The sequence below is a fragment of the Corythoichthys intestinalis genome, chromosome 17 (genome assembly GCF_030265065.1).
Source record: "Corythoichthys intestinalis isolate RoL2023-P3 chromosome 17, ASM3026506v1, whole genome shotgun sequence".
Classification (NCBI taxonomy): Eukaryota; Metazoa; Chordata; class Actinopteri; order Syngnathiformes; family Syngnathidae; genus Corythoichthys; species Corythoichthys intestinalis.
In genome coordinates, this window is record NC_080411.1 from 34,058,054 (window position 1) to 34,076,513 (window position 18,460).

The 18,460-nt window shown below is 39.6% G+C and overlaps 1 protein-coding gene across 7 annotated transcripts in view; it reads left to right on the plus strand.

Moving 5' to 3' along the window:
- The window catches only part of rgs3a (regulator of G protein signaling 3a), a 196,483-nt gene that overhangs the window by 68,491 nt on the left and 109,532 nt on the right, over nucleotides 1-18,460 (plus strand). Inside the window, exon 1 of one of the 7 annotated variants that reach the window (XM_057819527.1) lies at nucleotides 14,070-15,226. The exons of the other annotated variants lie outside the window; for them this stretch is intronic. Within the exon in view, the coding sequence (XP_057675510.1) occupies nucleotides 15,212-15,226 (15 nt within the window). The 5' untranslated portion in view covers nucleotides 14,070-15,211. Of the gene's footprint in view, nucleotides 1-14,069; nucleotides 15,227-18,460 lie in introns of those variants that run through there. 7 annotated transcript variants of the gene reach the window in all.

The window sequence follows — 18,460 nt, forward strand, 5'->3', positions numbered from 1 at the left end:
ATCTTTATTTTTCTAATCCCCCAAAATAATAACTTGCTCTATAAAAGTTTAAAGTTGAAGAATGTCAAAGTGGTCCTTGCATCCTATGATATTTTTATATGTGGTTTGCATGAGTAATGCTTTTGGGAGTTGGAGATGGAAGAAGCATTGTGAGCACACTTAAACTATGATTTATTGAATAAAGGCAATGTTGGAAGGCAATATATTCTATATTTATGATACAACTTCTTTCACTTTTAGTTCATGGTTTGTTTCCTCACCGTTGTTGCAACTATTTATTAGATGGAGACATAAATAATAGTTAAACCCACAGAAACATCTGTTCTGCCCAATAAATATGTAATTTGCATGCTTCTTACTGTCTTATGCCTCCCTGCTGCAGACACGCATTCCTGCTCATTGTCTCTAATTAGACATGGCTGAATTGCATTTGGCTTTGCATCGCTTGTCTCCCTCCGTTTCTGTCTGCGCGCTGTCTTTTGGATGTATGGTTCATCACAATTTACATTTGTACTGTGGAGCCTGTGTGGGCTAAAAAAAAAAAAAAAAAAAAAAAAAAAACATTTTACCTAACTAGGAAAATGTTACTTTCTTGTAGATTTTCATTCACTTCCTATTCATTTTATGGGCATTTTTTGGGTAACATCCTTCCTAACTCATTGGCTGCCATTGGCGACACTGGACGCCCAAATCATTTAGAGTCACAGTCAAAATGAATTGTATGTCTAGCGCTGTCAATGGCACTGAAATATGAGCATTCACATCCAGTTCCCCCAGTTTAAATGAATTGCATTGTTATTATTATCAATAGCAGACAATGAGTTAATTGTGGGTCACTTCTTTGTTAATTTTAGGGTACCTCTGGGTCACTTCCTCTATATTTTGCGGCATCATGGGGTCACATCCCATACAATTTGTATCATTTCTTATTGATTTGCGGCCTTTCCGATTCACTTCCTGTTCATTATTCACTTTCTATTGATTTTGGGTCACTTCCTGTTGGTTTTACGGCACTTACAGGTCACGCTCTGTTGATTTTAGGGCCTTTGTGGGTCATTTCCTGTTCATTGATGACTTCTGTGTTGATTTTGGGACTATTTCGGGTCACTTTCTGTTGGTTTGGAGGCACTTACAGGTCAGTTCCTGTAAACTTTCAGGCAATTTGGGGAAGATTTTTATCAAAATTGATGCTTTTTGAATTTGTTTTTTGCAGGTTTAAGTAACCTTGAACACCAATATAATTATCATATTATATTATTGTTAAATATTATAATCAATATAAGTGAATGTCTTTGGAAATGAATGGGTTGATTAAAAATGTATGGAGAGGTATTTGTCAAATTTTGCCGGAATTGCACGTTTTTGCCAAGCACTGGTTGATAACTTTTATGCTTGTGTTATCCGTGAATCTTCGGAATGTTTCAAAGTTGGAACGGTGCGAATTGGTCAATGTGTGTGGGCTGCTTTTGTGTGTTTGGAAAGGATTTTACACACGCAAAATAAAAAACATTTGGCACAATTTTAGTTCCATAAAGCTTTTATCCAGTCACCCATTTTCCTGAAACGAATTATGCTTGACTTCATGAATTTATACCTGACCTGTTTTTAAAAAAGCCCCCACCTCCCCATAAAATAAAAAAAAAACATAGCCCCCACCCCAAAAAACAGCATCCATTTACATCTTAAGCAGCATTCCACATTTTGTCATTTTGTATTCAATCCATCAGAGTTGTTTATAGTCGGCTGTGGCCGCTTTTGTTTTATGGCGTTCATTAAGAAGACTGATGTCCAGGAAAGCAGTTCACTGGGTGTATTAGGATTTTTTTTCACCACATCACCATAATGCGTATGCGGTGGGGAAAAAGACGAGAAGAAAACTGCACAAATATTAGAAAATTATTAAAACATTTTACAGGAGATATGCAGAATAGGACATTCATTCATTCTTTCATTGTCCGAGCCGCTTATCCTCACGAGGGTCACAGGGGAGCTGGAGGCGGTCCCAACTATCTATGGGCAGTAGGGGGGGGGGGTACACCCTGAATTGGTTGCCAGCAAATTGCAGGGCACACAAAAGGATAGAGCATTAAAAACCACAACACAAGTATAAAATGTTTAAGTGGAAAACTCTACAAAGACAATAATATGACAACAAATACCTAGATCATCTGTGTAATTAGAAGAATGATAAAATATGCAAGTGCTTGGCAGAAAATTAAAGTATTAGAAAACATTTAACAATATTTGCGGGGAATACAGAAATAGAAAAATCCAAATACTGTATTTCAATAAAATGCAAAGAAGTCCAATCTATATTATGTCTACAAAATAAAATAAATATATGTATATAAATACAATAATAAAATATACTGATAAAAAATATATAGTTAAGGAAAGCCACACAAATATTCGTGGAAAATGGGTACTTGTCAAAAACATGGCTAAATTAGATAAATTGAACACACAAGGAAAAAAGTATTACCGCTGATTAAAAAAATATTCAAATGAAAAAGAGAAATAATAACTACAAAAATATTAGGAAAAGAATATTGGATGCCAAAAAGGTAACAGTACAACAAGAATTTTAGTAGCACATCTAAATATATACTTGGTGTGCATGTGTGTGTATATACTGGAGATTTTTTTTTATTTTTTATCTTTTTTAAACAAAACAAGATGAAAATGAAAATTTCATACAAATTTCACGTGGGTGCTTAAAGGGAACCACGAACAGAAAAACTTGTAGTTCTTAAAAGATAAATCTTAGTATGAGTTATAATAATTTGATATTCAAACTAGGCCTGAACGATATTGGGAAAAACTATTGCTGCGATTTTTTTTGGGTTTGCGATATATTGCGATATTATATTGCGATATTAAAAAAAAATTATATATTTTTTTCCCAAGATATTTTCACAAGATGACTTAAATAGCTGTTTGGAAAGACTTAAGATCACCACAGTGTACAGTCATCCCTTGTTTTTCGCGGTTAATGTGGACCAGAACCCGCCGCGATAAGTGAAAAACCGCGAAGTAGCCCACCCCCCCATTTTAATTTTTTTTTTGTGTGTGTTTTTTGTGCCCAATGTATTTATTCAGATTTAGCATTGGAAAGAGATACATACAGGTTGACCCAAAAAAAAGTTTACACTCAGTTGACTGCTTGTTTAAAAGCCATTGAAACATATCTAAATAGGTTGTCATGCTTAAGTGATTCATTAAGGTCACTCAATGCAGCTGGTAATCTCTCGTCTCTACAATTCCTGTGCTTCTGCTGAAAATGAAGAAAACTTTAGCTGTACCTGAATTGCTGCGTGCCGGTCTGACACCTACTGAGATTGCAGCAAATCTGAGAATATCCAGATGTGCAGTCTACAAAGTTAAAAAAAAGCTGAAAGATATTGGAACAGCCTCACGAAAACCTGGGTCTGGAAGTGCCGATCTGTGCGGACCAAAAAGTTGATTGACAAGGTGATATGTGGCCACCCCAGAGTCCAGATCTCAATCCCCTGGATTATAGCATACGGGCAACTGTGGAGGACAGTGCCTGTAAGAAGCCACAAACTTCTGTGGCAGCCTTGGAGAGGTCCATTGTTAGATCTTGGGAAAAGATGACAGCATCCTACATAAAGAAGCGTTCCGCAGGCGCCTGGAGGCTGTTGTGACACTTAAGGGAGGACACATTGAAAAATAGAGTGTACTGTACATGTTCTTTACAATAATGTATAATTTGTGATTCAATTCTAATTCTAAACTGAATAAACATGGCATTTAAATTGTATTATGGCAGTGTAAACTTTTTTTGGGGTCACCGTGTATAAGACATGTTTTTTTCTCACTCCCCCCCCAAAGTGATTTAAAAAATGTATATAAATAAATGGTTTTTAAGCACTTCAAATTTCATAATTATGATAAGTTTTAAACATAACTGTCCAACCAAATCATTTTTGAACAAGAATAAAGTACTGTAGCAGATAAATGCTTGGCTTTATTAAATGCTTCTGTTTATCTACTTTAGCTGTGACCGTTGAAGTGACATGTAGAAATTTCAAACTCCTCATGATCACTTCTGGCATTTAAATGTCTCCAACGTCCCCACAGTACACACATTCATTCCAGCGCGGCTTCCTTGCAACTGTTTAACAAATTATACGATGATTGACAGATGCCCGTGTGAAGTCTGCTTCTTTGGCCAGATCAAAGCCATTGTTGTGCTGCAGTGACTGAGAGGATCAAAAGGCTGGGAGAGGGAGGGTAGGAGGCTGTGCGCAGACCAGAAAGTGAGGCGTATGTGGATAAAAAAAAGAAAAACTATCGCACGTGCTTGCGATGGGACTATTGCGCACACGCACATCGCGATGGCGATGTTTAAACGATATATCGTTCAGGCTTAATTCAAACCCTTCTTAATGTTTTCATTTATATAAAATTTTAAAAATTAGTTTAACTAGTAGGTCGCCATTGTTGATGACGCAATGCACTCTTGGCGGTGACATCACTGGGCAGCGTTGCCGTACTTCAACAGTGTCACTCGTTAGCTACATAAACATGTCGTCGGTTCTATTCTTCCAATTTGAACCTGAGCAGAAATGGACTACACTTCCGCGTGCGTTGGAGCCATGATTTTCCTTATAAAGTAGGGCTGTCAAACGATTAAAATTTTTAATCGAGTTAATTACAGCTTAAAAATTAATTAATCGCAATTAATTGCAATTCAAACCATCTATAAAACATGCCATATTTTTCTGTAAATTATTGTTGAAATGGAAAGATAAGACACAAGATGGATAAATAGATTCAATATACGGTACATAAGGACTATTTGTTTATTATAACAATAAATCAACAAGATGGCATTAACATTATTAACATTCTGTTAAAGCGATCCATGGATAGAAAGACTTGTAGTTCTTAATAGAAAAATGTTAGTACAAGTTAGAGAAATTTTATATTAAAACCCCTCTTAATGTTTTCGTTTTAATAAAATTTGTAAAATTTTCAATCAAAAAATAAACTAGTAGCCCGCCATTGTTGATGTCAATAATTACTTACTCAATGCTCATGGATGCCTATAAAATCAGTCGCACCCAAGCGCCAGCAGAGGGCGGCAAAACTCCGTAAAACACAACAAGTGAGGGTTTCAATGTGTACTGTCATTTAAAACTCTCTGAGCGGGGCATCTGCGTTAATTGCGTCAAATATTTTAACGTGATTAATTTAAAAAATTAACGCCCGTTAACGCGATAATTTTGACAGCCCTATTATAAAGCAATTGCAACCCACATGTGTTGTCTGTCTGTGCGGTAAAACCTGAAGGGAAAACGCAACTGAAAAGAGAGTGCGGCTGGCTTGACCACGGAATTAGAAAATGCGGCTCACTTCTGACAGCAAGCAGACAACAATAACATGGGGATTGTGTAAAAGGGTTCATTGAGCACACAAAAAAACACGTGATCGCGAGAAGGGAGGCACAAAAACGGTCCGCGGCAGTAGGTCGGGACCCCCCCCCCCACCAAAAAAAAAGGGAAAACTGTGGTGAGAGGCAGACAAACGAATAAAACAAGGCAATCATGCAACTATCAACGAAGGGATATACAAAATGTCAAATGGCAGCAAATCAATATCATGGCAAGCCGCCTAGGATCAGTTTAAAGGCACTGCTGATGAGCTGGAATTGGATGCAAGTACAACGTTGCGAACTCATCCCAAATCTCTGTAACAAAACAATCCGACCAGCAGTAGAATGTGACAAAATCATGCCAGTCGTCATACCAGCTTCGCTTGCTAGCTAGCACAGCTATTCTCCCAGTCCAGCTCAACCGACATCACCCCGAGCGTGCATTGCACGCGTAAAACATGGTGCCCTCCGTAGGCCAAAACATGTACTAAATATTATAGATTTTTAAATCAATGGCAATAATATATGTGTTTCCGATACCATTATTTAGTAAAAGAGAACAACGGTTGCTTATTAGAGCCTACAGGTCTTTAAGTCCGAGGTTCCCTTTACAGTGTATAGCAAAAGTGAGTACACCCCTCGCATTTCTGCAGACATTTAAGTATACCTTTTCATGAGACGACACTGACAAAATGACACTTTGACACAATGAAAAGTAGTCTTTGTGCAGCTTATATAATATAGTTAATTACCATAATTTCCCAGATATAAGGCGCACCCGTGTATAATGCGCACCCCAAATTTACTTGTAAAATCTAGGGAAAATTATTGTAGCAGTTTATAACGCGCACCCTGATTTTAGCACCAATAAATATAAGAATACAAGAAAACAGAGGTCGTGTACAGATACAGAAATGTCATTTTACTGACTGGTGAAACACAGCACAAGCATAGCACATTGGTAGTTCAAAACATTACCATAAACTGACAATATTTATGCTAATAATATGATTTGACAACTTCTCCAACTTACCAGAATCTAGGAGAAAACAAAACAGATGTGACTTTTCTTTTAAAGGCTGCTGTATAACTTGCTCGTTTCATCATGATGAATAAATGTTTCTTCCATGGGTTGATACGGTAAAATGAAAGTGAGAACATAAGTCGGAAACCCGTGAGAGCTCATCGCTGTCAACACGACAGTAACAATAGGAACTATTGTTATTTGGGTTTGAGTTTCCCGAGGGACAGATATAGTTGACGGACACAGGAAGTCTGTGTGTTTACGTTTGTTATGGTCCGAGTTGCGGAGCTGCAATAAACATCTGCTCAAATGAGTTCAAGAAACTAAATCCTGTGCTTTAGAAGAGTGAAAAAAGCAGAATTTAACACAGACGAAATCATTCGGCCAATTAGAGTGAAGTATTACCGACACAAAATGTTGACGTCACGTACCGTAATGGTCGACAACGGGTCGCCGCATACGTTTCTTCAACACAACGTGGCCGTGTCAATAAAAAAAAAAAAAAAATCGTCTCCATCCATGTACCCGTTTATAATGCGTACCATGATTTTACAAGTTGATTTTGGGGAAAAAAAGTGTGCGTTATATCCGGGAAATTACGGTAATTTTCCCCTCAAAATAACTTAAAATATAGCCATTAATATCTAAGCCCCTGGCAACAAAAGTGAGTACACCGCATGGGAACTACATATATCCCTAAATGTCCAAATTGAGTACTGCTCGTCATTTTCCCTCCAAAATGTCATGTGACTTGTTACAGGAGTGCTGTCAGCATTGCTGCAGAGATTGAAGAGGTGGGGGGGTCAGCCTGTTAGTGCTCAGACCATACGCCGTACTCTACATCAAATTGGTGTGCATGGCTGTCACCCCAGGAGGAAGGTTCTTCTGAAGACGGTACACAAGAACGCCCGCAAACAGTTTGCTGAAGATATGTCAACAAAGCACATGGATTACTGCAACCATGTCCTATGGACTGATTAGATGAATATTAATTTGTTTGGTTCCGATGGTCTCAAACATGTATGGCGTCGAGCAGGTGATGAGTACAAAGATAAGTGTGTCATGCCTACATTCAAGCATGGTGGTGGGAATGACCCCTCCACCTCTTCAATCTCTGCAGCAATGCTGACAGCACTCCTGTAACGAGTCACATGACGTTTTGGAGGGAAAATGATAAGCAGTACTCAATTTGGACATTTAGGGATTTACTTAGTTTCTAATGGGTGTACTCACTTTTTTGACATATTAATGGCTATACTGTATTTTGAGTTATTTTGAGGGGAAAATAAATTAACTCTATTATATAAGCTGCACAAAGACTACTTTTCATTGTGTCAAAGTGTCATTTTGTCAGTGTTGTCCCATGAAAAGATATACTTAAATATCTGCAGAAATGCGAGGGGTGTACTCACTTTTGTGATACAGTGTAAATCCTTTTTTAATTGTTTTCCTTCTCTGTTGGCTGTTATAGCAGCAGGGAAAAATCCAACACCAGCGACTAAAGTAAGATCTGCACCAATAATTTGGTACCGATAATTACACAAAACAGTAATACTAACTGAAGGTAATTTTTAATCAAGTTTCAATCTCTAACCACATTGCCATGAAAGCAGCTTCTGGGTGAGAGTGAACTAGCTGCAAGTTTGTACAGCACACAAGTAAGAATATGGTTACATAAGCTAGCAGCGTCTTGGATAATTGACCAAATTGTCCTCTCGCTCAATGTTTTGTCTTGTATTCACCTCACACCGCTCGAAGCAGATGCAGTATCTCCTCAAACATCTTCTCCCTGCTCATTTGGCCCACTTACTCTCTCATCCTGTTTAGCTTTTCCTAAATACAGTATGCTCACACAGCACAGCACAGTGACGATATGTTCCCCAGCACTCTGAGAGAGATTAATTCCCTTGGCCGTCCTTAACTCATTCATTGCCATTAACAGCCATCGACGTCCAATTCATTCGCTGCCACCCTCCCAGTTCAAACGGATTAGACGTCTACTTGCGATTAACTAAATGGTGGGAGGGTACTCTTACTCAGAGGAAGAACAAATTGTATTTTTTTTTAACTCGTTGACTGCCATTGACGGCAATATACGTCCAATCCGTTAGAACTTCGTTCGCTGCCACCCTCGCAGTTCAGTTGGATTGCACGCCTGCTAGTGATGAACCCATTTAAATTCACATTGACGCCACATCTTTGGACTGAAAGAGTTAAACATAAAACATTCAGACCTCGATAGGGCGTCACAGAGCACGAGATGAAGCCACTTACAATTTTAATTACATGCATTCTTCACCCTGGAAAAAAAACATGAAGCCTTGCCAAGCCTGCTGGAATAATTGAATTTGCTCGAATTCAGTGGAACGTACCATTTACATACAAATACGTTGCGTAAGTCTGTGTATCAAGGGAAACTTTAGCAAATCTCATGAGACGTCAACATTTTTAGAACTGTTTTTGTGACAGAAGGGTTCCAAGAGATGGAAAAGAGTTTGACCGTAATCATAGGAAGTTTCATGTTTTGCAATCACAGCATCACACACAGTGAATGAGCTAATGATAGATTAAGCAGTCGAATAATTTTAGGATTAATTGATGAAATTGATGGATTATTTTGTTGGCCACCCGATTTTTTTGTTTTTTTTCTGGGGGGGGGGGGGGGGGGTTGTTCATCAATGTAAATTCGCAATTATTCTATGAATTGTAATGTTGTCGGTCTAAATGGATTTGTCAATGACACTGACATATGGTCTTTGGCATTTAATGGGTTAATGACAGATTATTTTTTTTGAATAATTTTGAGATGAATCTAATAGATTAATCTGTTGACCCCTCTATTTTTGCAATTACCAGTATTTCCTCTAATTTAGTAATTAATATGTCAATTCTAACATTGACAGTCCAAATGAATTGGTCATTGGCTACATTTTCATCGACAAAATTTATTCAATCTGATCAGCGTTCGTAATAAAATTACGATCGGATGCATTGTCTTCTCGGACAGTCAGGCATTACACTTTTGGTCGGAACAAATTATTTTGACCTATATAGATTGACCAGATACACCGAAAAATACGGTAGTAGTATAAGAAGAAGAAATCAGATCGACTTCCATGTCAATAAAACATCTCTCCATTTATTTCTGCCTTAAACGTTGGCGTTATTTGTAGTACAGGTAGTCCCCGGGTTACAAACGAGTTCCGTTCCTACGCTGGCAACGTAACCCGAATTTCCACGTAAATGGCAATTTACCCTTTTATTACCCCTAACTACCCCTTAAATCTCAAAATAAGTGTTCAAAAACATGTATTGTACGTCATTGTACTGTCCTCGCCAAAACGTTGGAGCTAAATCCTACCTAGACAGTGAGCAAAGCTGTAATCTTTCACCCCACTTTCTCACTCTGCGCAACTGCGCTTTTCCTCGTGTGTGCGCGTGCACTCTTCTTCGTGTGCACAAATACGTTCTTCTTTGCGTGTACATGCCCTCTTACTCGAGTGCATGCTACCTGCTCTATACTTACTGCACCAAAATAAGGGCATGCATCACAAAACAAATGTCAACACTATAATCTAATACACGTTTCGCCAAAGGGCAGAACGATCATGTTAATAAAATAAAGTAAAAAATAAGATACTCTGAGGTACAATAAGGTACTGTTCACGCAACTTTTTTAAAATTGAACAATCACAAATGTACAAAACAGAACCATATATACAAACAATTTGGCTAAAACGTCTTTGCACTTTTTATGACACATTAAAAAAAAAGAAAACAACTGGAGACAAATTGGCGGACGAGACTCAGGCGTCGTTAAGTCGAAATTACGTAAGTAGGGTACGTCGTAACCCAGGAACTACCTAATCTAAAACGTATCAAAAAATCGATACTGAAATGTATCCGGATACGGTATTTGATTGCAAAAATATCAATACTTAGCCTGTATGTATTCAGATATTTCTGTTGATTCTGGGACATCCAATCACGTGACCCATCTTTGGGAACTGGGAGGGTTGGGCAGCGAATGAACTTTTGTTCAAAATGCTTTTCACGTCTAACACCGTCAGTGGCAGCTGTCGTAACTATCTGTATCTGAAAAGTATCAAAGTATCGATATGCAAATGTTGTATCCGGATACCAGGCACGTGCAGAGAGGAGGGCACCTACATGCCCAAAGTGCTCCTTTTGACTGGGCTTTTTTTTTTTTTTTTTTTTTTTTTTTGGTGCGTATGTGTGTGCTGGCCAACTGTGCAGACAAGCCACGGAGTACTCTACTTGAACACAGAAAACACCTTAAAAAAAGCCGTATACGTGCCTAAGCCACCGCATAACCCCCCATCCCCACTCACGCTGTTCCTCATTGACCTGGGTGTGTGGTGAGGAGTCCGAGGACATCTGGTAGTTGGAAATAAATGCTGTTACCCTTATAAACCGTTTTCGAGCAAATAGTGAAAATTCTTACACCTGGTTTATTGTATTGTTAAAAAAAAAAAAAATAATAATAATAATACATAATTTTTTCTTATGTAGTTTTATACTTTAATAAGTAATTACACACACCCCCCGCCCCTGGCTATTTCGATCCGTGCGTCTCTACTCTGTATAGCAGGGGTCCTCAACCTTTTTTGCACCATGGACCAGTGGGATTTGGGTCTTATTTTCACGGACCGGTGTTCTGTAAAATTTTGCACCCTTATAAAATTTTGCTCCCAAAGCTTTTGTGGCGGTGAAAAAAAGCCCTCTTTTATATTCAGTTGGACTCTCAATGTTATCCAACGGTGCTAAAAAACTATTTACATCATAAGCATACATGTGCAACACAAAAATGGCGTAAATTAATGCTTAATGACACTGCGTAGTCGTTAATTGAGAGAGCTGCGTGCAGTTGTTGTGTGCAGCTAACATGGCAAACGTAAGTTAATATTCCTTTCTTAAAAGAAAGTTTGTAGTGTGTACTTTGGAATCGCTGTATTCGCGGTCATTTTTAACGTTACGCGCATGCCAAATTTGTCAGAACACCGGCAATGTGCGGCAGAAAAATACAGTAAATATAAAATAACATTTGTTTTTAGCCCCGTCGTGTTAAGTGCAGGGAAAATACAACTCACCCGCTGATTCAGTGGGAGGCCTGAGCTTGTCTCGTTGAGACGAGATGGTCCCGAGATGGGAGAGTGAGAGAAGCCCGCTTAACAAAGATACGATGTTGGAAATTGTAGCACAGTTTTCAGTGCTGTCCTAGCGATGTCAGGATATTCCGAAATGACTTTAATCCAGAACCTCGGTAGTTGTTGTCTCAAATGTACGTTTAAGGTCGCTGTGATGTGCGATCTCTACAAGCTGATATTCATGTTGGGCAGACATGCTTGAATCACTCGGTTTATTCACATACGGGTCACGAATCCACTCCTTCGAAGTTCGTAGGTCTTTAGTGATTGGGAAGTAGCATAGATTTTGTTTTCTTCGAGGTTGTAGGCTCACCTTCTGACTCGTCAGGTTCCCTTTTCCCCGTAAAAAATCTGTCCGAAGACGTCCGTTTTTCAGTCATTCTAGTGTGGAGGCTAATTATTTCCGGGAACAAATGTGATGGGCGACGACCTATGTCATACGTTATTATCGAGGCACGCACATAGATATACAAAACAAGATGTACTGCTAACAGTCCAGTCCTGTAGTCCTGTATATCTAGAATAGACAGGGATTTTGGTGTGTTAAGTGGCACAGGCCAAAGTCAATCGGCCAGAATGTAGTCGTAAATCAATGATTTATTATTTCTGCGCGACCCCGTACCAAATGCGCCATGGACCGGTACCGGTCTGCGGCCCGGTCGTTGGGGACCTCTGCACTATAGGAAACCATATTTGTCCGTTCTCTTCACAACGTTATTTAGAATGGTACACATCTTTAAGTTCTCATTTTAATCTAAATTTAATATTTGCAATCCATCCTTTTTTTAATTTTCTCTGATTCCGGTGTTTGTATGAATCTTAATGTTATAATAATCAGTGAACAACTGATGTGGTTTGTTCTCAGATGAACAACAAGTTGAAGAAGGAAGTTTTGATATAAAGGTTGAAGGAAGAAAAGAGGCAAAGACTGAGTAGAGAAAGTGTTGATGACAGTGTTGATTTCTATTCACTATTCCCCCTCTCAATTAAAGTTTGTCACAGTCCAACCAATTATACTGTAAAGCTGGTTAAATTGGAAGTTATGTTGTTGTAAGGTGTATTAAAGTCTTGTTTGTGTGCCCCTTTTGATCTATGAGCACCTGCCCCTCCATCAGTCTTTGCACGGCCCTGCCAGATACGGTATTTGGTATTTGATTGCAAAAATATTGATACTCAGCCCGTATGTATTCAGAGATTCTTGTATATTCTGGGATGTCCAATCACGTGACTCATCCTTGGGAACTGGGAGGGCAGGGCAGCGAATGCACTTTCGTTCAAAATTAGGGTTGTTCCGATCATGTTTTTTTGCTCCCGATCCGATCGTTTTAGTTTGAGTGTCTGCCGATCCTGATATTTCCCGATCCGATTTTTTTTTTTTTTTTTGTGCTCCCGATTCAATTCCAATCATTCCCGATAATTTTTCCCGATCATATACATTTTGGCAATGCATTAAGAAAAAAAATGAATAAAACTCGGATGAATATATACATTCAACACACAGTACATAAGTACTGTATTTGTTTATTATGACAATAAATCCTCAAGATGGCATTTACATTATTAACATTCTTTCTGTGAGAGGGATCCACGGATAGAAAGACTTGTAATTCTTAAAGGATAAATGTGACTTCGTATATTGTGACTAAATATTGCCATCTAGTGTATCTGTTGAGCTTTCAGTAAATGATACTGCAGCCATTTAACTTCTGCCCAAATGCATGATGGGAAGTGCAACCATGACTGTGCGTAGTGCTACCAATTGATATATCTTCTCTCCGTTGGGAAATAACATAGGGTGTTAAGAAAAAGATCAATACTAACTTTTTTCCCCACATTGCTTCCCACGATATTTCTAATTGTAGGGAGAGGGATTTTAAGGCTTTAGACAATTAAAAAAAGGCTCCAAAGGCTGCCAAAATTAACTCTACTCATTTTACGTTGCCTTTTAGCTCTCTATATAGGTAAAACGGTGCCATTACAGATTGAACGCGACAATCCGTGAGTGGGTCGTGCAGCGCATGCATTAATTGCATATTTTTTTTTTTTTTTTTTTTTTTTTTTTTTTTTTTTTTAAACCTGTCCTGTTCAGCTGTTTGACACAGAGAATGGAAGTCTAAGTGCCCGGATTCTGAACAGTTTTAATGTTTCACATGGAGAGTCTGACATACTCCCATTGTGATCATTCAAAATACCTTTTTATTATGACAAAGCAGCAAACAGGAAGGGATTATGGGGGGACAGAAGAAAAGAAATACAAGAGAAGAAAGAAAAGAAACACATACACAAACAACAACAAGAAATACATTGAACATCTAAACTAGTTACTAATATGCTGGTGCTATCGTCAGCGAGATGTATTTCCGGTTTACACCATGTGGGGGCCAATTGGCCAGTGAAAGAGGAGAATGGGGGTGGGGGTGTCTATAAGACTATAAGCTAAGTGATTGAAAGGGGTAGAATGTACACAAATCAGTTCTGTGATCTAGAACCCAGTAATCGTGTGAATCTCTTATGAGTGTAAGCCCGTTGGCGACCAACCCTACGCCGCCGCATCGCCAATCCTGGCACCGGAACCCCCAACCCGAGCATGCCCTACCACATCCAGCAGCACGCAAGCCCCATTGCATTAAATATTTTAACGTGATACATTTCGTTGTCTGGATAAATTTGATAACCCTACCTTAGGCCTAAATTAAAGACTCTGGATGAGTGTAACATATTATGTCTGTAACGTTAAATACAATTAGAAAACGATTTAAATTAAAAAAAAAAAAAATTAAAAAGGCATGTTCGATATTTCTTTGCCGATTCCGATATTTTGAAAATGACGTGATCGGACCCGATCATCCCGATCGATCGGGACATCTCTATTCAAAATGGTTTGCACATCTATCATCGTCAATGGCTGCCAATGAGTTAAATTTGTGACATCATATGTTCGACGTGGCGGGTGACAGTTATTTGGCGTGTAATCAATTACATTCAAAATAGCCTGTTGTATACGAGCACATGATACGATTAGATAAGGCTTGATGGAGCGCTTGCGTGCCTCACCCTCGGGTCGGGGTCTCACACTCGCACATAAGAAAGAATGTGTGTCTCATGGGGCATTAAAGAGCCAGCGGCCCCTATAACATCCTGCTCTTCGCCGGGTTTTGATTCACGGCTTTGATTTGTAACTTCTAAAAATAGCACGCCGAGAGGGAGGCAGAGACAGACGGAAGGACACTTGCATGCTTTACTCTCCAGAGAGTTACTTGGAGCGTTTGATCTTTTAATAACCTTCACTCTCTTGGTGTTTACGAGACTCTTAAGCATCCCTGCTCACTTCAGACTCATCGGTTCTTGTTCTTTCATTCATTTCCTCGACTCTGTCCTTCATGAATCCCCCCCTCCTGTTCCACTGCCAACCTCCTATCAGCTTTACCGCACTGTCTCCCTCACTCACTATCGCTTTTCCGCACATTGTTTCGATCCTCACGCCTGAGCCGGCGACGACCCGACAAGAACAGGAGGACAGAAGCGCTCCATAAAAGAAAAAAAAAAGCACAAAAGGGACGTTGGATTAGGAGTGCATCAGTGTTTGTGTCTTTTCTTGGCACGCCGGCCAACTGTGTCCAAATGCCTGTTTCGAAGGTAATATCTTACCTATTGTATTGACGTTACGATGACAGTGTTGTTACAACGACGTGCATGCTTATTGCTAGAGCTGTGCGATATGGAAAAAAAACCCAAACTATCATGATATGGGCCGTTCTATATTACAATATCGATATGCCACGATTCATGTTTTTAATAATTGATTGAAAACTATACAATTATGACAGCTTTTTTTCCACTCACTTTTACTTTTGATTGACATTAAAGTGCGTATGACTCCAAAAAGCATGTTTATTTCATATTTCACGCAGTGTGTTATGCTCCTGAATGTAATGGACTGCTTGGATGTGTTTGGAAGCGATCGTTTCATATATTCAATTTTTGGATCCCGCGCCATAAAAAGGAGTAACTTCCAGCTCCAGTCTCATGTTTAGGACGAATGCGAATGTGACGTCATCCGGGTCAGCATCTCACAATACAGCATTGCTTGAGCATGCAGATGGACTGCGCATTCAGCTGATTTTGCGGATTAATTCATTTTTTCCCCGCATCACGCCAGCCAAATTTGCCGCAGAAAATTGTTGCTGCACCTGGGAGAGGCGTGTGGGCCTTTTTGAGTTTCAAAAGGTTCCCATTCACCGCAGATATTGGCCAAAACAAGCCCTACTACTGTGGGACCATTGGAGTTACGAGGAAGTGAATAAACATCATATTTTTATTGAGTTTTAATACAGAGGTGGCTTGCATTTTGCGGCTGATTGTCCACGGAGAATGCCACTCGGCCGCACACCCCCCTCAGTCCTTCGCGGCCCGCCGGGAGAGCGCTATATTTGGCTTATTGCCGTCTTTGTGTGCCCGGTGTTCTGTCAAATTTTCAACTCCATCAGAAATTGCAACTTTGTTTTAAAAATGGACGCAAATACAGCGATTACAAAGTAAATACTACAAACTTTCTTTAAATAAAGGACTATTTACAGGGGTGCACATAATTTTTTTGCCCAGGTTCTCAGAGGAGGACCTGGAGATGTGACTTGGTCCTCATTGAGCTTGAGAGCCGACCCGCCTAATGCGATACATTTATGACAAGCTTTACTTAGAGCCAATTAACTTTAATTAATTATATTAACAATTAATGCCTGATTAACATCAACTGGCACAACAAAATTGCCATTACTTTGAAGTGAAATGTAAAGAAATAAACATAAACGCACCAATTCAAAATAAAGGGCATTATGCGGCTCCCACATTAACTCCAAGCCTTTTTAAAAGTGGGATGTCCTCCTCATAAGACCTCATTGAACGTGCATGTTTAGCTTTGTAAAATGCGAGCAAAAACACGTTTGTCAGTGCATGGCGCTGTTTTCATTACCTTTATTCCGCCACTTGTCCATAGGGCGAGTACGGTGCTGTCTGACATTGATAGTTTGCTTAACTGCCACATGCTCTCTGTTTTTTCGTGCTTTTCAAAGTTTGGATGGCTGAAATTCTTTGACCCTACATAAAATGCGCTGCTCTTATCGGCGACATTGGGATTCTCACGGCACATTTTGTACCGCATTTCCGTGCGAGCATCATTTACTTCTAGCCACGGTACCTCCTGCAGCCACTTTTCAGCAAAAGTCCTTTTTTCGGTAGCTCCGGTGACGTCTCTGTCGTCTGTCTGTCTTTTGACGGGGGTGGGGGAACACGGAAGTAATTACTCAGTGTGGCCTGCCTCATCGACAATTTGAGAAGTTATTTTCTCGTGTCCGCCGCAAATACAGTGGTCAGCCATCGGTACGCAAAAGCGTATGGAACCCGTTGAGGGCCAGCGCGTTTGTCTACGTCCAGTACGCATGCGCGCATGCGGACCACTTATGTGCACCCCTGACTATTTACTTACCTTTTATCATGGATGGAGATGTAGAAAAATTCTCCTCAGACACATCCTGCCATGTTACCTGCACAACAATTGCACGCCAGCTCTCACTGTTAACGTCTTCGCTGTGTAGTAAAGCATTATTTTACGCTATATTCGTGTTGACAATGTAGCAGCTACTCGCTCCTGCGAGGTCAGCCGGATTGTCCAGCTGCTTCCCCGGCTCTCCTGCCCGCAGCAGGAGAACGAGTCTGACAAGCTGTAACTTGCTCGCTGCCGGGCGGGTTGCCGATTGGCGAAGACAATCGACAACCCTGCCACTGTGTGATGTGATCCTCGGTAGTTTTGTGTGATTTTTCGCTTTGAAAGCCGAGAACAAGACTTTGAAACATCACTCGGTTCGGGTTAGCATATCGGCTAGCTGTCACGCCTCCTGGTTTGTTTACGCTCTCCGAAGCCGGGGCAGGAAAATGACAAAAGCCGGACTAACATAAAATATCGTTTGGGAGGTACAATAAGTGGACAGTTTTGACCATTATAGAGTAATTTTGCCATGCCGTACTGAATAAATGCATTTTTAATATTTCATATTCCATTTAGCACAAGACTTATTTGTCATGACCATACCATTCATACAGCAACTGGGGAAGAATACTTAGATAAAAAGAATATTCTGTAAAAATATTGGAGTAGAGACACTAAAACAATGACAATTTGCGGCTCTCTTCGTCGCATTTCCGTCGTTCTGAATAACTGCCCCTCAGTGGGCTGAATTCTAAATAAGATGAAACCATGACCCTGCTGATGTCATCCTCCTGTTGGGGACGCTAGAGCCCTATAATGGTAGGCGTGGCTAAACGGCAGATTAAAAGACTAATTTCTCGTCATCTGCGCTTCGCCAAATTGTTGTATATAGTCGAATCGTCTCAAAATATGATTCTAATTCACATAATAATGCTATTGAATACTTTTTTTCTCCTGTCGTAGGCACTTTTAATTTATCTATTCCGCTTAATGAGTGTTTTCAAAATTAGTTTCCTTCTTTTACTAACTACTACAACACATACTCTGTAACCTGGCCTGGCAGTGAATTAGTTAAAATAAATTTTGCGTACCAAACCACTTTGTATGGAAGTGTTGTGGGGCAGCATTTGACGGCCTTGTCATATCCTCTATTGATGCTTTGTTTGCACTGCATCAGAACGGGCCATTCGTGTCAAGAATATGGTGGCAACCTATGACTCAGTACAATTATAGTGTGTAAACATGTCTATATATAGTTGCTCAATCCATATGCTCCGAAGCTCAGACGACAGCCAGAGGAATAATGAGGCGTTTACTAGGTTATACAGTATTGTAATGTGTAGTTATGCAACAGAGTAAAGGCCGTTTAGCCATAGTCTCACAATCAT